The 22,565-nt window shown below is 42.9% G+C and overlaps 1 protein-coding gene, 1 non-coding gene and 1 pseudogene across 3 annotated transcripts in view; all 3 read left to right on the top strand.

Moving 5' to 3' along the window:
* Positions 1-2,397: 2,397 nt before the first annotated feature.
* The window catches only part of GNE (glucosamine (UDP-N-acetyl)-2-epimerase/N-acetylmannosamine kinase), a 40,073-nt gene continuing 19,905 nt past the window's right edge, over positions 2,398-22,565 (top strand). Inside the window, exons 1-4 of one of the 2 annotated variants that reach the window (XM_049773279.1) lie at positions 2,398-2,487; positions 7,462-7,667; positions 11,308-11,768; positions 21,152-21,304. In XM_049773279.1, coding sequence (XP_049629236.1) covers positions 7,504-7,667; positions 11,308-11,768; positions 21,152-21,304 — 778 coding nt within the window. In that variant the 5' untranslated portion in view covers positions 2,398-2,487; positions 7,462-7,503. Of the gene's footprint in view, positions 2,498-7,461; positions 7,668-11,307; positions 11,769-21,151; positions 21,305-22,565 lie in introns of both variants that reach the window. The other variant, XM_049773271.1, reaches the window with a different exon arrangement.
* LOC126012545 (ras-related protein R-Ras2-like) lies at positions 15,674-16,156 on the top strand (annotated as a pseudogene).
* On the top strand, positions 16,370-16,476 carry LOC125996137 (U6 spliceosomal RNA). Its single transcript, XR_007491219.1, has one exon. It is a non-coding gene; the product is annotated as a U6 spliceosomal RNA (small nuclear RNA).

The following is a 22,565-nucleotide window of genomic DNA, read 5'->3' as shown; positions in this document are numbered from 1 at the left end:
AATGTTTGCATAGGCATAGAAAAATATGGGGGAAATAGAAAGGAAAAACTTTTGGCCTAAAAACAGAGAGATATGGAGCTGGAGTGATAACACAATGGTAGGGCATTTGCTTTGCATACAGATGACCCAGGACGGACCTGGGTTCAATCCCCGACATCCACTATGGTCCCCCAAGCCTGCTAGGAGTGATTTCTGAGCTAGAGCCATGAGTAACCCCTGAGCACTGCCATATGTGACTGAAAAACCAAAACATAAAACAAAAAAATTCAGGGAGACCTTACCCTGAAGCATTCTGGCATAAGACCAACTACAGGCTCCAGGCATTCTAAGTTGCCTAACCCGAAAGTCCCAATAAAAGTTCTTCACAGTTATGATGATCGTGGTCAGGTTTCTGTAGTTAGAGATCCTATGTTGAAGTCAGGGTGACACAGAGTGTCTCTGGTTTCATCTTACTGTTCAGTGGCAATGTAGGGAACCCTGCCCTGAAAGCAAGTTGTTGCTGTTACCAAGTCGCCAGGGTGTCATATGAATCCATTCTGGAGCAAATCGATGCCAGGGTAACATTAATGCTGTCCCTGGTGAAAGACCATTCTCTGGTACTTGTGTAGAAAACCATGTTGGCTCCATAGATGGGCTATAAGGTTCAGGGATGAATGACCAATGCCCGAACTTCTGAAGCCTAAGCCTAATCAGTGTGACAAATATTGAGGGTTTAAGGCCCCACTGCAATATAAAATTTATGTGTTCCTCTCACTATTAGATAAGAACTTGTTTCCACATGTAAGCTTTTCTCATTTTAATGTGTCTATACAAAAAGGAACAATGCCAAGTGGTACTACTGGTGCATGTGGAGATAAAAATAACAAGCCAAACAATCACAATATCCTGAATCTAACATGAACTCAGAGCACAAGAAAGATTTATCTACTAGGATTTTCTACTACATAGATAAAAAAAAAAAAAAGGTGGGAAAACGTCCCCTACATAAGAAGACACAGACAATAAGAACTAGACCTATTAAGGAAATGCATCTAAAGAAATATTCTAAGGAGATATACATATCCCTTTAAGTCTTTTGAAATAGTTGAGGGTGGATGTGGGGTAGGGAATCCAGAGCGAGAGCTTCAGCATGTGATATGGTCTGTGAAGTCTGAAAAATGGCTCCCAGCAATCCCATTTCAAGAAATGTCCTCGAGCTGGGGGCTTCTCAGAAAACAAATCTGATAGCAAGTAACAGTCTGTATTGAAGGGAGAATGGGAAAAAGGGACCGCAGAGAGCAAATCAGCAGCAGTGGCAGTGGCATCTTCTAAGGCTGAGGGAAGGCAAGCTAGGAATCTGTCTTCTTGGTTTGGGAACTGGTTGGCAGCTCGCTGGGGTGGAGGGAACGTTCTGGTTCCTTAGGAGTTAAGAACTAAGGGTAAGAAGGGTTAAATGGGGGGAAAATAACAGATCTGGGATGAGAGGGTGAAGGTCTAGAAAAGGATTTGTAAAGTGTTAAGTGGAGGAGAATATATATAATATTATACATATAACATATAGAATAAACAACATAGACAGACATGATGTATATTACAGACAAATAATAGTCAGACATTGAGGTGGTCAACACATACATTCATGCTCACACATAGACACTGGGGTTTGATCCATGCGGTCAACAGTTGAAAAAGCTGACCCAGGTGGAATGGGTCAGAACGCTTAAAAAAATGTAAAGCTGGCAAGTCGGATGGAAAGGTTTTCCATTTTCTAAGCCAACCATCATTGGTGAGGTAAACTTTAAGCCATAAGGTAGAGAGCACTGTAAGAGGAGTCAGAATCATCTAGACTAGAGGATCTTAAGGATCTAAATTCCTTTCCAAAGAGCAAACTACAAAATTATGGCATAATGGTAAACTACCTACAATTGAAAACAGGTTACAGCGTTCTTCGTATCGAACTGTCATTGGGAATCACCCTGGCCTTGGGCCTAAGAGTTCTCTACCAGAACCTTCATAGACAGATTCAATAAATTGGGAGTTTAACTTTGGGGTCACGGTCGACGAAATGGCTGAAGGTACACGAGATGCAAGAAACTGCATGGTGGGGTGCCAGCCAACACAATTCCCCAGTGGGAAGAGATGCTGAAGGAAGACGGAGGTTTGCAGACCGGCCGCCGGCGGGACCCGAAAGGCCACGACAACGGAACCCGCTCGGTTGGCCCCGCCCCCGGGCTGCTCCAAAAAAAAAAACCTCTTGGGGAGGAGGCGGGGCCCGGACGGACGCAGCCAATAACAGGGCTCCTCTGGGGTGACGTCACGCGAGCTCGTCCAATCGGCGCTCGGGGTGGAGGCGCTGGGGCTTACGCAGGTCGGAGCGGGCGACGAGTCTGCCGCCGGCGGGAGTGGAGGGGGCGGGCTCGATTTGCCGGAGCTGCGTTCGGCTGGGCGCGCGAGGCGCGGCGGCGAGGCTCGAACCCGTGTCTGCTGAGAATCACCTCGCGTCCGCCGGTGAGTGGAGGCGAGAAGCACCGTGCCCGGAACGAGGGCGGCCTGGGGGAGAGCATCCTTGCTGCCCTCGGCCTGAGGCCTCTGCAGGCCTCGCCCCGTCTGCCCAGGCCTCGCCCCAGGGTCCTTCTTGGGCCCCGTTACGAGCTCCCAGCTCCGCCCCGCGGCCGGTGGAGCAGGTGCCCAGGCTCGCGGCGGGCGTTCCCCGCAGGAAGTTGGGGCGCGGGTGCTGTACAGGATGGCCCAGCTGGCTTTCCTCCTCGAGGACAACTGCTGTCCAGCAAGGAAATGCGCTTGGCATCGTGGGTGCCCAGGCCTCGGAGGTGTGCAGGGCTGCTCCGGGGTGTCGCCAGGAGCTGTCCTTAGGGCTCGGTCTCAGCCCCAGCCATCTCAGTGTGGTTCGGTTTGGGGGTGGTGGTGGTGATGGTGGGTGGTTGCTGAGCGTTTATTTTTTCCCCCCACTCTCGAGTCCGTTTGCAAAATTCGTAGAGCACTCCACTGGCCCTCCAATGGACAAGGGTTGGGGGCAGCTTGGTGGTCGAGATCTCGGAGATCTGGAAGCAGCTGGATGCTGATTAGAGATCAGAGCATGAAGTTTTCTTTCCTTACCCCCACGAGTCGCACCCCCGCTGCACCAGGGAAGAGTAACAGGTCGTGTTCATCTTGTTCCCCGGGGCCTGGCATGACCCGGCACGGGGGAGGTTTTCGTTCTTGCGCGTGCATACTTAGGAGAGAGCCAGTTGTGCAGCTCTGGCACTTCTGAGTTCTGTTTTGGGCCTGTGATTTCTGCATGTACCCCAGAGCCCAGGTGGAGCTAGACTAAGGAAATTGGAGGGTGGAGAAGAGCATATTTGAGGATGAAAGAAATTTGAAGAAACATAACATGATAGGAATTAAACCAATGATTTTGAAATGAACCCGCACCTCTCAGGTTCTTTTTTTGGGGGGCCACACCCGGCGGTGCTCAACACTTACTCCTGGCCTTGCAGTCAGGGATCACTGTTGGTGGTGCTCAGGGGAGCAAATAGGGTGCCAGGGACTGAACCTGACAGCCTCGTGCAAAGTAAATGCCCCACTTGCTGTCTTATCTCTGGTCCCGCCTGTCAGGTTCTTAACATGCTGAACTTCATGCCGGAGGGCTTAGTGTTTTCTGTTTTCCTCTGCTTCAGGCTTTTTCTTTTCTTTTTATTTTACAGTTGAGAGGGACATACTTTTTTTTTTAAAAAGTGTCAATCACCTTTTGTTAATATTTATAGTAATCTTCTGAGAGAATTCATCTTGAAGAATTGGAATTTTCAGACGTTGCTAATGATACATACTTGGGAGGCACATAATAATATTAGTGGCTGGGGCCGGAGAGATAGTACAGCGGCGTTTGCCTTGCAAGCAGCCGATCCGGGACCTAAGGTGGTTGGTTCGAATCCCGGCATCCCATGTGGTTCCCCGTGCCTGCCAGGAGCTATTTCTGAGCACACAGCCAGGAGTAACCCCTGAGCATCGCCGGGTGTGGCCCAAAAACCAAAAAAAAAAAAAAAAAAAAAAAAAAAAAAAATTAGTGGCCCTTAATACTATTGTGGACTTAAGGAGTGCAGTGGATGCTTTGTATATGAGTCCCCTGGGTGTGATCTGGGCTAAGTGCCCATCCTCAAAATAAAATAAAAGCAAGTTATGCAGCAACAATTTGTAGAATGTAACGACTGCATAATATACACTGTAGGCATTGATTAAAAAATATATGGTGGCTGGAGAGAGTACAGCAGGTAATGACCTTGTCACCTGGGTTGGATCCCTGATGCCCTATGTAGCCCTATGCTACACAGGAGACACTCCAGAGCACAGAGCCAGGAGTAAGCACTATTTAACACTAGTATGGTCCCCAAACAAAACTAAAATATGTAAGAAACAAATTCTGAATTTAGTTATTATGGATAGCTTAATGATAAAGGATAGATAAGAAACTAATAATTCTTAGCCATCAGAGAAAACTACAGGGCTGAAAACAGATACGGAGACTTTTTGTGACTTCTATTTTAAATCATGGAAATGTAATACTAATCAAGAAGTTAGTTAAAGTTCTTTAACAAAATAATTCTCTCTTTTATAAAGCATTTTACCAGTACTTACTTTTCAAGACTTTAAAATACCTTAAAATAACTTTGATAATTGCTGTAGTAACATTGTATTTTTCATAGTTTATATAGCTAGTTTACAGGTAATTCTGGTAGAATAACCTTTGAGTTACCTGAGTATTTCAGTATTGTCATAAAATAAATACAAATGGGCCAACTATGGATAAATGATTTACTTTGTTTCACCCAGAAATCCAGTATCACCACAGTTTATTCAGCTTATATTCATTAGTGATAAGGGGAGAAAGATAAAATAGATAAGAAGAAAACAACAACCATTTTTAAGGGATGATATTTGTCTTGATAATTAAATAGTGCAATCTTAGATCCTATGAATCAAGCTCTCTTGAGAATTTTGATTTGGGCCCGGAGAGATAGCACAGCGGCATTTGCCTTGCAAGCAGCCGATCCAGGACCAAAGGTGGTTGGTTCGAATCCCAGTGTCCCATATGGTCCCCCATGCCTGCCAGGAGCTATTTCTGAGCAGACAGCCAGGAGTAACCCCTGAGCACCGCCGGGTGTGACCCAAAAACCAAAAAAAAAAAAAAAAAAAGAGAGAGAGAGAGAGAAAAGAGAGAATTTTGTTTTCATTATTTTTGTTTTGTGGGCCACACCTGAGGTGGTCAGGGTTTACTCTGCGCTTAGGGATCATTCCTGGTAGGATCAGGAGACCATATGGAGTGCTAGGGATCACACCCAGATTAGCTGTGTGCAAGGCAAACACTTTACCCACTTTGCTATTGTTCTGTACCATCTTTTCATTATCTTCCACTGACGAGAGATTCAGTTTTTGCTGGAGAGATTTGCATGAAGGTAATTTGATGTGATGATAGACTGCTTTAAGGAGTTCTGGATAAAGGGAAAGGAAATTTTAGTTAGAATACTTTACTCTAGAAAAACAGAAGTCATGGAGACTTGCTAATAGAATTGTAGGTGTTTCCTTATGATTGTGTGAGGGTAATTATAAGGTGTGGGAGAAATGGTTGTAGGGCTGGTCTCAGATCAACAATTGGACTTTATCCATAGTTGATATGTGCTTTTCAGTGCGTTACAGTTAGATTTATGGACTTTGGAAGTATACCTCTGAAAGTCTCTGGGAGGCAAGGCAAGACTAAAGAGCCAAACCCATTTGACAGCTGATGTAACAGTGTAGATGTAAGAGGAGGGATTGAATCAGGGATATCCCAGTGGGGATGACAAGGAGCTAGATTTGAATGATACTCATTGGGGCTGGACTAGCTCAATAGTAGGGCACCTACCTTCTAGGCAGGAGAATGGAAGTTTGATTCCCAGCACTGCCTCACATGCTGAACATTATTCTGGGGGTACCACGGGCTGACCTCTGATGGGTACTGTCACCAGCTTTTGAGCCAGCACACAAAGGGAAGAGGGTGGGGAGATAAATTCTAACCTAAAAAAAGACATTTATTAATGTCTTTCAAAAATATTAAGTAGGTGAGGCTGGGGAGATAGGTAGGGCAAAGAGCTGGATTACATGCTTTGTTCAATCCTGATTTCCAGTCACTGAGCCAGGAGTAACCCCGGACCACCACTGAATGTGGACCACCACTGAATGTGAACACCCCAAAACAAAGCAAATATATAAATGAAGCAGTTAATAATTTTTGTTTTTGGGCCATACCTGGTGGCACTCAGGGGTTACACCTAGCTATGTGCTCAGAAATCACTCCTGGCAGTGCTTGGGGGATCATGTGGGATGCCGGGGATCAAACTTGGGTCAGCCGTGTGCAAGGCAAACACTCTATCTGCTGTGCTATTGCCATTTGCCCCCATAGGAGGCAAATACAGGATTTAGGACATAGATGATGAGGAATAGAGCAAACAAGGATATCAAGGCATTTGGATGAATGGAAGCTCAAGTGTACAAGGAAGAAGTATTATATTTGGAAAAGAAAAAATTTGTTTGGAATAGTGACTGTAAGATAACTTTATGGGACAGGATATCTCTGGTAGCATTTTCAGAGGACAATGTTTGGACCACTCATGGCTGTGCTTCTCAGGTCTTACTCCTGGCTCTACATTCAGGATCACTCTTGGTAAGGATTGGGCCTAGGGTTGAGGGTTGGTGACCATCTTGGTATGAGAACCTAATCTGGTTTGACTGCTTGCAAGACAAGCTCCCTTTCTGCTGTACTATCTTTCTGGTTCTACAATGTGAAGTGATAGTTGAAGCAGAAATGATAGCGCAATAGGTAGGCCAACCTGGGTTCAATTCCCAGCATCCCATGCAGCCCATACGTTTCCCCCAAGCCTACCAGGAATGATTCCTGAGTGCAGAGTCATGAGTAACCACTGAGCATCACTGGGTGTGGCCTAAAAAAGAAAAAGTTACAGGCTACTGGAATTTCACAAGTCTGGATAGACCAATAGGTGTGCTACACGGAAGTGGAGGTGGAGTAAAGATTAAAGACTCACTATCCTGGCCAGGATTGTGGTTTAGTGGTAGAGTAGTTGCTATATCTAGATGAGGCCCTGGGTTCATTTCCTGGTACTAGAAAATACAACAGACAAATGTTGGATATGGGGCTGAAGAGATAGCATGGAGGTAAGGCGTTTGCCTTTCATGCAGGAGGTCATCGGTTTGAATTCTGGCGTCCCATATGGTCCCCCGTGCCTGCCAGGAGCAATTTCTGAGCCTGGAGCCAGGAATAACCCCTGAGCACTGCCGGGTGTGACCCAAAAACCACAAAATAAATAAATAAATAAATAAAATAAAATAAAATAAATAAAAAAATAAATGTTGAATAAGAACTAAAGCTGCAGAATTATATTTTTATGTTGGAGCTATCATTCTGATTATAAATCATTTTTATTTTTGTAATCTTAGGGACTCTACTGTACGAACTATTTAAAACGAATAAAGCAAGTCATGGAGAAGAATGAGATTAACCGGAAACTTCGGGTTTGTGTTGCTACTTGCAACCGTGCTGATTATTCTAAACTTGCCCCAATCATGTTTGGCATTAAAACGGAGCCTGAGTTCTTTGAACTTGATGTGGTGGTACTTGGCTCTCATCTGATAGATGACTACGGGTAAGATCAAAGCACTTCCTATCATCTTTGCAACAAGATGTACATAGTTTTCATGTGGTGTTGAAGGAGTAGCTTAGTGTTTGTGAGTCTTTGGTTTTGTAGTTATAAAAAGGAGTGAAAAAACATCTATACTGTAGATTTTTGTGAGGACTTGAGATAATGCTATAAAGTATCACTCTGCTGATTAACAGGTACCTAATAAAGAGTAGCTATTATTTCTGATGTTCAAATAATATTCAGGAAGTGCCACTTACCATATTGGGTGACTCTAATAGCCTATTATTAGATGTAGCCTGTTCTGTGAATTCTGGTAATTCTTCATCAAAACTGGAATATAGTAAACAGTATATATATAGTAGTAGAAGTGGAATAAGATGTTAAAAGACTAGAAGATTTTGAAGTGTTATTATTAATAATAATAAATATTATTTATTATAATATAATAATAAATATATAAATATATAAAATTATAAAATAAATATTTATCTATTATTGCTACCATTTATTTGGGTGACACTAGGTTTTAATTTATATAAATTTGAAATATGAAAAGAACAAATTTGAAATATGAAAGATGGAAATATTTTTAGTGCACAGTATTAAACCAAAGATAAATATTCATTTTGTTATATAGGATAAAATGATGTTTAGTGCACCCTTGTAGCATGAAAAATTAACACAGTGTGCTAAGTTCGAAATACTTTAGATATAAAGGAAGATTGTTCAAATAAAACTGTCTTTTTCAGAATGTTCTTTAAAAACTAAACAATAGGCCAGTGTGGTGGTGCTAGAAGTAAGGTGTCTGCCTTGCCTGCGCTAGCCTAGGATGGACCACGGTTCTATCCCCCAGCGTCTCATATGGTCCCCCAAACCAGGAGTGACTTCTGAGTGCATAGCCAGGAGTAACCCCTGAGTGTCACCGGGTGTGGACCAAAAACCAAAAAAAACAAAAACAAAACTAAACAATAACAAACAAAACTGGCCTTCAAAAATGAAGTTAGTGGGCCTGGAGAGATAGCACAGCGGCGTTTGCCTTACAAGCAGCCGATCCAGGACCAAAGGTGGTTGGTTCGAATCCCGGTGTCCCATATGGTCCCCCGTGCCTGCCAGGAGCTATTTCTGAGCAGACAGCCAGGAGTAACCCCTGAGCACCGCCGGGTGTGGCCCAAAAACCAAAAATAAATAAATAAATAAATAAATAAAGTTAGTAATTTTTCTTATAATATTCTTTAGAAAATGCTTTGAGAAGAAATTTGTAGATAGCTCAAATATTCAAACACTGAACTAGAAATTATTATGTTGTGCAATTAGGAGAAAGAAAAGTATCAGATGATCAGTTACACATGATAATATGAACAAATTAAGCAAGGCAATAGACAGTGTCCAACAGACACAGATCCTTTGACTCTGACCACATAATGGAGGTTATTTAAAGGAATGGAGGAGGGGCCGGAGAGATAGTACAGCGGTAGGGCATTTGCCTTAGACGCTGAAGGACCGTGGTTCGAATCCCGGCATCCCATATAGTCCCCCGAGCTTGCCAGGAGCTATTTCTGAGCATAGAGCCAGGAGAAACCCCTGAGTGCTGCCGAGTGTGACCCAAAAACCAAAAAAAAAGAAAAAACAAGGAATGGAGGGAAAGGACTGCAAGGGTCTTAAATACTTTGGTGGAGAGATATAAACATATTGGATATGGCTGGTGTATATAGTGTAGCACCTCTAAGACATATAAATACTGTATAACAATACAAATATTAAAAAAATCAAACCTTAAAAGTGTGAAAATGGGGCTCGTGGGAAAATACTAATCAGGTTACAATGCCTGCCTTGTACCCCCAGCTTGCTATCTGGCACTGCGTATCTTGGTTCTTTAGCACAGAACCAGGAGTAAGTCCAGAGCACTGACCAGGGTGGCCCGAAGTCCCTGCTTCCCCCAAATGTGAAATAATGAGGGCCCGGAGAGATAGCACAGCGGCGTTTGCCTTGCAAGCAGCCGATCCAGGACCAAAGGTGGTTGGTTCGAATCCCGGTGTCCCATATGGTCCCCTGTGCCTGCCAGGAGCAATTTCTGAGCAGAGAGCCAGGAGTAACCCCTGAGCACTGCCGGGTGTGGCCCCCCCCCAAAAAAAAAATGAACTGGGAGAGATAGTAAAAGGATTAGGGCTCTTGCCTTGCACACCACCAACCTGTGTTCAATGCAGGCACTGCATATAATAACCTGAGCCCCACCAGGTTTGACCCCTGAACTATAGAGCCAGGAATAAGCCCTGAGCACAACTGGTGCTAACCCCAAACAAGAACAAAACAAAAGTTTTTTGTAAACTTGAAATAGATAATCCCCCAGTCTGAAAGATTATATGTAAAAAACCTATAGTTAAACAAACTAATGCTTTTTTTCTTAAGACTAGGAATAAGGTAAGTGATAGAAATATCACTTCTCATTTGATTTTACTATGTAACAAAGTAATAAAGTACAAAACCTTATTTACAGACCTCATCGTACCTTGTGTAAGGAAACACAAAGGAATATAAAATAGCATCAATATTTAATTTAAAATTAAACTAGAGAGACAAACTAGAGAGACAATACAGTGTATAAGGCCTTGCATGTGGCTAACCTTGTTTCAATCCCCATCATCCCATATGGTCCCCCAGCACTGTCAGGAATAATTCCTTAGTGCTATGAACACTAATTATGGCCCGCAAACAAAAACAACATTTATTCAAGCACCAAAGTTTACAAAGTTATTGATAGTTGGATTTTTGTACAATGGGTAAAGGCTCTTGCCTTGCCTATGGTTGACCAACTTTGATCCCTGGCATACTATATGGTTCCCTAAACACAGTCAGGAATGATCCCTGAGGACAGAACCAGGAGTAAATCCTGAACACTGCTGGATGTGGCCGAAATATCCACACAGTTTTATGATTGCTATAATATTTGATCTTTTTTTTTTTAATTAAAAAATTTCTCAGAGGCCAGAGTGATAGTGTAGTGGGTAGAGTGTTTACCTTGCATGTAGCAAACCTGGTTTTACATTCTGGCATCTCACAGGTCACCAAACCCACCAGGGGTCATTCCTGAGTGTAGAGCCAGGAGTAACCTCTGAACACTGAGGGTTGTGGCACCCAAACAAAAAATCAAAGATGTTTCTTCCTTTAGGAATTCATTGAAGGAGGTACAGTGAGACTTACAAATTGCTGGTTGTTTTATAATGTCATCTGAGTGGCAGGTCAAAGAGAATTCAAATAGAAAATCAAATCCAATTATGTACATTTGTGGTGTGTGCTTTTAGGTTTTTGCATATACGTTGTACTCCAATTTACTTGATTTTAATAAGTAAATTTAAAAAAATTGCTTCTTTTATATTGATGTTAGATTGCCTTTTTAAAGGTTTTATATATATGTTTTGTTTTTTGTTTGTTTTGGGCCACACCCGGCATTGCTCAGGGGTTACTCTGAGGCTTTGCACTGAGGAATGATTCCTGGTGGACTTGGAGGATCATATAGGATGCTAGAAATTGAACCCAGATCAGCTGCATACAAGGCAAATGCCCTACCCTCTGTACTATTGCTCTGGCCCTTTCTCAGGTGTATTTAAGAGATACTTCTACCTCTCTCTCTCATGTCCTGCTTTAGAAACACATATCGCATGATTGAGCAGGATGACTTTGACATTAACACTCGGTTGCACACTATTGTCCGAGGGGAAGATGAAGCGGCCATGGTGGAATCAGTGGGCCTGGCCCTCGTGAAGCTGCCAGATGTCCTAAACCGCCTGAAGCCAGATATCATGATTGTTCATGGAGACCGGTTTGATGCCCTGGCTCTTGCTACATCTGCTGCCTTAATGAACATCCGAATCCTTCACATCGAAGGTGGGGAAGTCAGCGGGACCATTGATGACTCTATCCGACATGCCATAACGAAGCTGGCTCACTATCATGTGTGCTGCACCCGAAGTGCAGAGCGGCACCTCATTTCCATGTGTGAGGACCATGACCGCATCCTGTTGGCGGGCTGCCCTTCCTACGACAAACTTCTTTCTGCCAAGAACACCAAGAACAAAGACTACATGAGCATTATCCAGACGTGGCTAGGTATGCTGCAGACTTCCTTCATCCTGGGGGATGGTGGTGGGGTTTCTCCCAGAACATGCTGGACATGTTTTTGTCTTTCTGGAAACACCTGTAGATAGAATGACCCATTAAATAAGGATTTGTTTTTTAATTTAGGCACCATAAAATTATAAAGTTATTTATGATTGGGTTTCAGGCAGTGTTTCATTGGAAACTAGTCCCTTCACCTGCTTCTACTTCCCTCCCTCAGGACACCTCCACCCATCCCCACTTTTGCCAGGGATCAAACCCGGGTCTGTCCGGGGTTGGACACATGCAAGCCTTACTGCTGTGTGCTGTGCTACCACTCGGGCACCAAAGGACTCTATTTTTTTGTTTTGTTTTGTTTTGTTTTGTTTTGTTTTTGGGTCACACCTGGTGGTACTCAGGGATTACTCCTGGCTCTGTGCTCAGAAATTGCTCCCAGCAGGCACGGGGGACCTTATGGATTCAAACCACTGTCCATCTTAAATTGGCTGCTTGCAAGGCAAATGTCCTACCACTATGCTATTTCTCCACCCCAGGACTATTTTATTTTATTTTATTTTTTTATTTTTGGATCACACCCAGGGTACGTCCTGTGTTGGCTGCATGCAAGGCAAATGCTATCACTCCAGCCCGAGGACTCTCGTTTTTGTTTTTTGTTTTTTTTATTTGGTTTTTGGGTCACACCCGGCAGTGCTCAGGGGTTCCTCCTGGCACTATGCTCAGAAATTGCTCCTGGCAGGCTTGGGGGACCATATGGGATGCGGGGATTCTAACCACCATCCTTCTGCATGTAAGGCAAATGTCTTACTTCCATGCTATCTCGCTGGCCCCATTTTTTAAGATAGTTTATTGGCATTGAAGAAATAAATTGATTTGGAGATTATGTAACAAAGGTATATCATTAAACTCAGATAAGATTAGATAGGGGAGGAATTGGTCTTTCCTTATCTCTAAGTTAAATCTTCTATATATCTTATCCTGTGGCAGACTTGTAGTTCTCAGGGAACCTGTCTAGATAATGTCTCTTTAGTCTCTACTCTGTGTTTGTTTGTTTTTGGTTTTTGGGCCATACCTGGCAGCTTTCAGGGGTTACTCCTGGCTCTGTGCTCAGAAATCTCTCCTGGCTTGGGGGACCCTATATGATGCCTGGGATCGAATCGGCATCCTCCTGGGTCAGCTTTGTGCAAGGCAAATGCCTTAGCACTGTGCTTCCACTTTGGCCCCAGTCTCTGCTCTTTGTTATTCTTTTAAGTAAACATTCTTGCATTCTGTTTTGATCATATGCATATGTATTCAGAAAAAATATATTTCTAGAAAACGTAACAAGTACAAAAGAATATTCATTATTAAGTAGCTAGCAGCAAGATAATACTTGTAGGCCATAAGGTTTTATTTGGAACATCTTATACAGTCCTTTAGGAAAAGGAGGATGACAGTAGCAAAACCTAGATTATTTTTTAACCAAAATTTTTTTGGGGGAAGGTGGCACTGGGGATATAAAGCAGGGGGGGGGCAGAGAAATTGTCATGTATGAGGCCTTGTGTTAAAAATCCTATCTTCTGGGGGCCAGAGAGATAGCACAGCGGTAAGGTGTTTGCTTTAGACGCAGAAGGATGGTGGTTCAAATCCTGGCATCCCATATGGTCCTCCGAGCCTGCCAGGAGCAATTTCTGAGCATAGAGCCAGGAGTAACCCCTGAGCACTACTGGGTATGACCCCCCCCAAAAAAAAATATTCTATCTTCTGGGGCCAGCGAGATAGCATGGAGTAAGGCATTTGCCTTGCATGCAGAAGGACAGTAGTTCGAATTTAAGCATCCCATATGATCCCCAGAGCCTGCCAGGAACGATTTCTGAGTGTAGAGCCAGGAGGAACCCCTGAGCACTGCCAGGTATGACCCGAAAACCAAAAATAATAATAATAATAATAATAAAATCCTATCTTCTGACTCTCCCCACCCCACCCCCCAAATCCCAACTAAATTAGTTGAGCTAACAGAGGGACAATAATATTGTAAAGCCTATACTTGCTGCTTTTGGGGGCGGACACACCTGTGGTCAGGGCTTACTCCTGGCTCTGCACTCAGATAACACTATGGCGGATTCAAAGGACCATATGTGGACCTTGAGCCTGGATCAGCTGCATGCAATGCAAGCATCCTTCCTGCTGTACTATATCCCTATGGTTCCTGTATTTGCTTCTGAATCGGCAACTTCCGATGCTATCATTCTGCTTAAAGGAAAAAGTAGGATCTAGGTTACTCAGAATGCAAAACCTTGTCACTAGGATATGAATAAATAACAATTTTAATAAAAATCATAGCAGATGTTAAATTACTGCCAATAAGAGACATGTAGCAATTCATATTGGATTTTACAACAAAACAAACAATGCTACCTCAATGGAAAGACTTGTATTTGGAGAAGCTGAGGCTGCGAAACTCTGGAGACAAAGGCAGTGTGAAACGGCACATTGGGAAGTAGCTTTGGGCTTTTCACAGTTTTTGTCAGTGGGGCACACACCCTACTGTGCTTGGAGGCCATGTAGTTCTGGGATCATACTCAGGGTCTCACATGTAGGCATGTCTCTAACTCCTGGGCTTTGTGATTTTGCTGGTATGGGTACCTTCAGCTTATTTTTTCTTCCCTTCCCTTCCCCCCTTGCCCTTTTTCACATCAAAGGGCTAACAAGGTCTGAGGGAGGCTTAAGGGTGTCAGATCACACAGACATGTGAATGCCTAGCTGGCATGCTTCTGAACCACAAAAGATTGTCTATTCTACCCCCACCCACTGGTTTAAAGGATACCATTCTTTGCTCTTTTGCTTTTCTTCCAAGACACTCTCAAATGACTCATTACAGGATCTTGTTACCAAGTGGAGTCCTGTTGAGTTCTGCACTATCTGGTTATTTCCCATATACTCCAAATGTTTGCATCACAGTTAACTAGAGCAGAGGGAAGAATAAAAAGCTTTCATGAGGTAAACAGCAGGAATTTTTCTTCCTCTTCCTCTTCACTTAACATTAAGTTGTAAAGAATGGCTCTCTGCATGGGACCACAGGCACTCCTTCAGAACGGTCCTTACACTAAAAGAAAAATTGCTACTCTAAAATAAAAAACTAGGGCTAGAGAAATAGCACAGCTGTTAAGGTTTGCCTTGACATGCCCAACCTGGGTTCAATCCCGGGTACCCTGTATGGTCTCCACATCCAATCAGAAGTGATTCCTGAATCACTCCTGAAGTCAGGAGTAAGCCCTCAGTACTGCTGGTTGTGACCTTCTAACTCAGGGGTCCTCAAACTTTTTAAACAGGGGGCCAGTTCACTGTCCTTCAGACTATTGGAGGGCCAGATTATAGTAAAAACAAAAATTATGAACAAATTTCTATGCGCACTTTCATATATCTTATTTAGAAGTGAAGAAACAAAATGGGATAAATACAATATGTGGCCCGCGGGCCGTAGTTTGAAGACCCCTGTTCTAACTCCTCCCCATCCCCATACTTCCACAAAAGATAAAACTAAGTGGGCTAGAATGATAGTACAGTGAGTAGGGCACTTGTATATATATATATGGTCGCCTAGATTTGATGCCCAGCACCACATATGGTCATCCTGAGCCCAAAAAGGAGTGATCCCAGGAAGCCAGCACTGCTCAACAAACCGGGTCCTACTATACCAGCCAGCTCCCAGCGCCCCGGACCCCCCACCCCAGCCCCATCGCTCACCCACATGCAACCCACGGACCCTCCCCTCTCTGTGTCGCACACACACAAGTTCATCCAGTCCTATTTTGTCACACACACACACCACACACACACACACACACACACACCACACACACACACACACACACACACACACCACACACACACACACACACACACACCCCACACACACACACCAGTTCATCCAGTCCTATTTTGTGACAGATTATGATCCAACCATTGAAGATGAGCTGCCCTGCTAGATATTCTAGATACAGCAGGACAAGAGTTTGGAGTAATGAGAGAACAGTATATGAGAACTGGCGAGGGCTTCCTGTTGGTCTTTTCAGTCACAGATAGAGGCAGTTTTGAAGAAATATATAAATTTCAAAGACAGATTCTTAGAATAAAGGATCATGATGAGTTTCCAATGATTTTAATTGGTCATAAAGCCAATCTGGATCATCAAAGACAGGTCACACAGAATGATGGACAGCAGTGAGCATGACAGCTTAAAGTAACATATATGGAGCATCAGCAAAAATCAGAATGAATGTAGATCAAGCTTTCCATGAACTTGTCCGGGTTATAAGGAAGTTTCAAGAGCAGGAATGTCCTCCTTCACCAGAACTGACTCAGAAAAAGTCAAGAAAGACTGCCATTGTGTCGTTTGCTAAGAATCTTTTCAAGTTTTAGCTACCAACTGCCAGGAAAAGCCTCATCTTCTCTCCTATGGTTTACATCATGTTGGTACCTTTGTAGCCTTAGATAAATGAATACTTTGGTAGCCTTAGACCAAGAGGCTGGTTAATCCTCTTGTGAAGCTAATCCTGAGGCCATTTCAAGATAGATTTAAAGGAAACACTAAGGCTGCTTAAAAGATTATTTGGGTGCTTGCTTCGGCAGCACATATACTAAAATTGGAACGATACAGAGAAGATTAGCATGGCCCCTGCGCAAGGATGACACGCAAATTCGTGAAGTGTTCCATATTTAAAAAAAAAAAAGATTATTTGGTTCCTTTAAAATATATATCTCTATACACAGACACTTTTTTTTAACTTCTGGAATCAACTTCTGTTACTTTACATAGAATTAATTATAGGAAGTTTTTTTCAAATGTGAATTTTTGCCTAGCTCTAAAAAATTTTGTTGTCAACTTTAGTTTATCTTGAATACACTAAAATTCAATCCATAAAAGTGAGACATCTCAGACCTTTACTGATGCTATACAGTCTTTGGCCAAAATACCAAAATGCGGGCCCAGAGAGATAGCACAGCGGTGTTTGCCTTGCAAGCAGCTGATCCAGGACCAAAGATGGTTGGTTCGAATCCTGATGTCCCATATGGTCCCCCGTGCCTGCCAGGAGCTATTTCTGAGCAGACAGCCAGGAGTCACCCCTGAGCACTGCCGGGTGTGGCCCAAAAACCAAAAAAAAAAAAAAAAAAAAACCCAAAACAAAATGCCTATTATTTTTAACTTTAAAATTATTTATAAAGCCTTTATTATTATTATTCTTACTCTTTTTTTTTTTTGGTTTTTGGGCCACACTCATTTGACGCTCAGGGGTTATTCCTGGCTATGCGCTCAGAAATCACTCCTGGCTTGGGGGAGATCATATGGGATGCCGGGGTGGGGGGGGATCAAACTGCGGTCTGCCCTACGCTAGTGCTTGAAAGGCAGACACCTTACCTCTAGCGCCACCTTCCCGACCCCTATTATTTCTACTCTTAAAGATGATAATCTCTATGTGGCCAAATATTTGTTCTCAGTCTGAACTTAGGCATTACAGTGTTCTTGGTTTTTGTTTTTGTTTTTGTTTTTTTTTTGAGGGGGAGGCTTTTGGGCCACACGTGGATGTGCACTCAGAAATCGCTCCTGGCAGGCTTGGGGGAACCATATGGGTCTGTCCTGGGTAGGCTGCTTGCAAGGCAAATGTCGTGCTGCTATGCTATCACTCCTGCCCCTGATTTTTATTTTTAATTTTTTTAAATAATATTTTTTATTTAAACACCTTGGTTACAAACATGATTGTGTTTCAGTCATATAAGAGGACACCCCCCATCACCAGTGCAACATTCCCACCACCAATGTCCCAAATATCCCTCTTCCCCACCCCGCCCCACCTGTACTCTAGACAGGCTTTCTATTTCCCTCATACATTCTCATTGTTAAGATAGTTCGCAATGTAGTTATTTCTCTAACTAAACTCATCACTCTTTGTGGTGAGGTTCATGAGGTGGGCTGTAACTTCCAGCCCTCCTCTCTTTTGTCTCTGAAAATTGTTGCAAGAATATCTTTCACTTTTCTTAAAACCCATAGATGAGTGAGACTATTCTGTGTCTTTCTCTCTCTCTGACTTATTTCACTCAGCATTAATAGATTCCATGTACATCCTGGTTTTTAATTTAACTCTTTTCACAACCATGTTGAAAGTAAAACAAGTAATTTCTGTCTGTCTTCCTTTTCAAGTATTTCTAGGTAAGGGATTAAAAAGAAGAAACTAAAATGTTTTTTTTTTTTCATTTGTAATATAAAATATGGAATTGATCTTCCAGGATCAGAGATGATTAATGTTTTTGCTATATACTTTTATACATTTTTGGGGAGTCATACCCGGCAGCACTCAGGGATTACTCCTGGCTCCATGCTCAGAAATCACACGTGGCAGACTCGGGGGACCATATGGGATGCCGGGATTCGAACCAATGACCTTCTGCATGAAAGGCAAACACCTTATCTCCATGCTATCTTTCCGGCCCCTATACATTATTTTCTTATCAAACTAGTTAACAAGTATTTTTATATGTTTGTAAGCAAATATGCTTTCACAGCATACCTTGTATATGTAAAGATAAATATTTAATTCTCGCTTCACTTTTAACTGACCAAAAAAAAAAGTGAAAACTACAAAAACTGTGGTAGAATTTTTCCTTGCTGTTCTGATCCTTGTTGTAGCCATCTTTGGCCAGACATTTATCTACTCAAGAAGCCTTGTACAACAGGATGGGATTCAGAAATCATTTTCAGCCCTTCCCTCTTCCCTACTAGATATTGACTTATATCAAATAATAAGTGTAAAAGTTTAATTGGCAATTAGTGTAACTGTGGATGGCCTCTGATTTCATTTTTAAATTCTGTGGATTGTGTTTAAACAATTCAAAAGTATGTTCAAGGGTTTTGACTTTATTGTGTGTGTACAACAGTTCCATGAAGTTTATAAAAGTGAATCCTGTATAGCTTCAGGAGCTAAAATTAAAATTGAGTTGCTATCACAAAAAAAAAGGAGTAATCCCTTAGCTCCTGGTGCTCATTCACATCTGGGGGGAATTGCATATGAATACAGCAGCTGACACAATTCTTCCATTGGTCCATCACAGATTATTTGATTCACATAGCCAGATGTATTAAGTGGGATCCACTCAGCATGTTCACAGTATTGGTGTTATTTACAGTGGAAACACCTTTTTATTGCTACTCCTCCTGTTTTTAATTATCTTTAAGACAGTTTTATTCCTAGGGCCAGAATGACAGTATAGTATAGTGGGTAGGGTTGTTACCTAGCACACAGCTGACCAAGGTTTGATCCCCAACATCCCATATCGTTCCCTGAGCCCTTCCAGGACTAATTCCTGATGTGCAAAGCCAGGAGTAACCCCTGAGCATCACTGGGTGTGGCCACACACACCCCCACTCTTTCACTCTTTATTTCTGCCCCTCTCACTCCTCGGTGGCTCACTCTCACTCTTCAGTGCATTGGCTGAGAGTATGTTAACTCACCTTTCTGGATTATTATTTCTTTTGGGGGCCACACCCTGTGATGGTCAGGGGTTACTTCTGGTTATGTGCTCAGAAATTGCTCCTGGCTTGAGGGACCATATCAGACTCCGGGGGATCAAACCAAGGTCTGTCCTAGGTTAGCGTGTGCAAGGCAAATGCCCTACTGCTTGCGCCATCACTCGGGCCCCAGGATTTGCATTTTTTAATGCTCTGAAATACTTTAGATTTTAAAATGTTGAATGCTAGTGTCTTATTGTCACTATTTTTTTAATTTAAAATTTTCCCTCTTTTATTCTTGTTCCTGTGGTGATGATAGGGGTTCACCTGCTTAAGTCGTGATATTTGCAGGGAGTGTCATATGCTGGCAGACATGACTGCTGGGGTCACAGTCAGTAGTTCTTGTACTCTTGTAAATTCTGGCAGTGCTCTGTCACACTTGTAGAAGCTCACACTTGTAGAAAGTCTTGGTTCTGACCTGGCTGTGGCACATGTTGAGATGTGGCACCCGACCCCTTATCTGTGTGCTGGGTATCACATGCTCTATTGCAGCATTGAAGTCTCAGGTAGCAGAGCCATCGTGGCCTGGTGCTTAGGGAGAGCATGAGGGATCATTGGAGATCACTTGTATACTTTAGCCACTGAGGCATCTCCTGCCTCTTCCCCATATGACTTTAAATAGTATACATACTTGGAACCCAGGGAATGACTTGACAACTGAAAGTGCCTGTCTAGGAGCTGGAGTACTTGGACCTTTTCAGTGAGCAGGGTGCTTACTTTGCATGTGGCTGACTCAGGTTCAATCCCTGGCATACCATGAGCCTGCTAGCTGTGACCCATACATGTAATGCCAGGTGTAAGTACTGCTGGAGATGGCCCCCCCCAAAAAACAAACAAAACCCACACAAAAGTACTTACCTTGCAAACTTGAGACTGCAAATCTAGTACCCCGTCTCTCTGGACCTGCTACCTTAACCCTGGTAGCTCTGCAGCCAGATGTGCAAAAGATGCTACTAAGAAGGTGTGTGAGGCTGAGAGGATTAGTAATGACAGCTAGCACTGGAGCATGTGCAAATACCAGAGGGACCCTGATGGGCAACCACACTGGTTTGGCCTCAGGCATGTGAGTGCAAGTGCAACTAAGAAGCGTAGCCCCCAGCCAGCACCAGAACTGGTCAAGGCCTTAATTGCATCAACTGAGGGAAGGGAAGGGGGAATAAAATGTCAAGCTTTTGATTGTGGTTTTTGGAAAATAGTTACAAGTGTTCAAAGAGTCCTTGGATTTGTAGCCTGTAATTTATCAGGATTTGGATTCCCCTTCTTAGACTGTGACAAATTTTGTCCCTGAGAATTTTTTTAAAAAAGTGCTTAGGACTCTTCTTTTGGGTATTGGAGTCTTCTCTTTCATGGTTCCTTTTTTTTTTTTTTCCTTCGGTTTTTGGATGACATCCGGAGATGCTCAGGGGTTACTCCTAGCTCTTCGCTTAGAAATTGCTCCTGGCAGGCTCAGGACATATGGGATGCTGGGAATCAAACCAGGTCCGTCAGGGGTTGGCTACATGCAAGACAAACACCCTACTGCTGTGCTATCGCCTTGGGCCCACCTTCACAGTTCTTTTTTTTTTTTTTTTTCAAGGTGCATTTTATTTTATTTCTAAACCCACCACCACCATCAACTTCAAAAGGCACATCAGGTTAAAGTGGGCCTGCTGTTGGGGAGTGGGGTGGGGATGGAAATGGCTCAAGCACTCCAAAGTTGTCCTTGGTGGGGATCTGATCCTGCCTAGTGGGGAAAGGTGGGACCCCTGAATTCACTGTTTCTCCTTGGGTTCCTGATTTTCTCCTTCACAGTTCTTAACTAATGAAGTAATGTGATTTGATTTTCTTTGAACAGGTGAAGATGTGAAACCCAAAGATTACATTGTTGCACTACAACATCCTGTGACCACCGACATTAAACATTCCTTAAAAATGTTCGAATTAACATTGGATGCACTAAAGTCCTTTGACAAGCGGACCTTAGTTCTCTATCCAAATGTTGATGCAGGTAATGTAACTTGGTTATGCACTCAGGAATCATTCCAGGTGGACTTGGGGAAGCATAGGGCTGCTGGAGATAGAACCCTGGTTGGCCATATGCAAGGTAAATGTCCTACCTGCTGTTCTAGGGCCCTGGCCTATAGTCTATCTTTTTTAGCTTTTTTTGTCTGCCCTTCTTTTCTTGCTCATCATTTTGAAGACCAGCCCATTCTGAAATGCATTTAGTTAGTTTGTTTGTTTTTTGGTTTTTGGGCCACACCCATTTGATGCCCAGGGGTTACTCCTGGCTATGCGCTCAGAAATCGCTCCAGGCTTGGGGGGACCATATGGGATGCCGGGGGATCAAATTGGGTCTATCCTACGCTAGCGCTTGCAAGGCAGACACCTTACCTCTAGCGCCACCTCTCCGGCTCCTGCATTTAGTTTTAAAATGACTACAAATTTGGTGGTAAATTAAAGAGCTTGTAGGGTTTTTTTTTTGGAGAGAGGTCCATAGTAGTCTAGTTGAAAATAAGATTTGGGGGGGGGGGGTGGTGGAGGTATTTGAGGCTTCAATGGCAGTACTCAGGGTTTACTCCTGGTGGTGTATGAGGTACTTATGAAGATCTTATGAGGATCTTATGAGGTACTGAAAATTGAACCCAGCTTAGATTAGCCATGGGCAAGGCAAGCCCTACCAGGCATACTGTTTGCCCGGCTTCTTATTTTGTTTTTTGTTTGAGCCACATCATGGGGTTTCCTTGCATGAAATTTGATTTGATCCCATCACTGCATATATCCCTGAGCACAACAGGGTATATTTGTGTGCCCTCCTCTCCTTATAAATCTTACTTTGTTTTCTAGTCTTTATTTTTTGTAAACATTTATAATGTCATTATTTTCCTATTCAGTATTCATTGTCAGTGATACTGTTATTTGTAATTTACTTTTCTAATTACATATCATGAGAATTAGAGATATTTTCTCCCTATGAAATGAAAGGTTTGCAGATTAAACCTTGGCATCATGGGGTTTTTGGTAAAGTATACATAAAGAACAAAAGTGAAATAACGAGATATCGTATTATTATGCAGATTCATACCCAGTTCCCCAGTATAGGATTCTTTGGAAAACATGATTAGTGCCTGTGATTTAGGCTTCAGCCAGAGAGAAGCCTTAGATTAAATCCAAATTTCAAATAGTAGCACCATGTAATTTCCTGTGTACTACAGTAACAATAGGTGATGGCAGGAGTAGTAATAAGATTTGCTCCATGATGTTAAGTCCCT

This window comes from Suncus etruscus, chromosome 1 (assembly GCF_024139225.1).
Source record: "Suncus etruscus isolate mSunEtr1 chromosome 1, mSunEtr1.pri.cur, whole genome shotgun sequence".
Lineage (NCBI taxonomy): Eukaryota > Metazoa > Chordata > Mammalia > Eulipotyphla > Soricidae > Suncus > Suncus etruscus.
The sequence above is the reverse complement of the archived record's forward strand: the minus strand, read 5'-3'. Positions and strand labels throughout refer to the sequence as shown.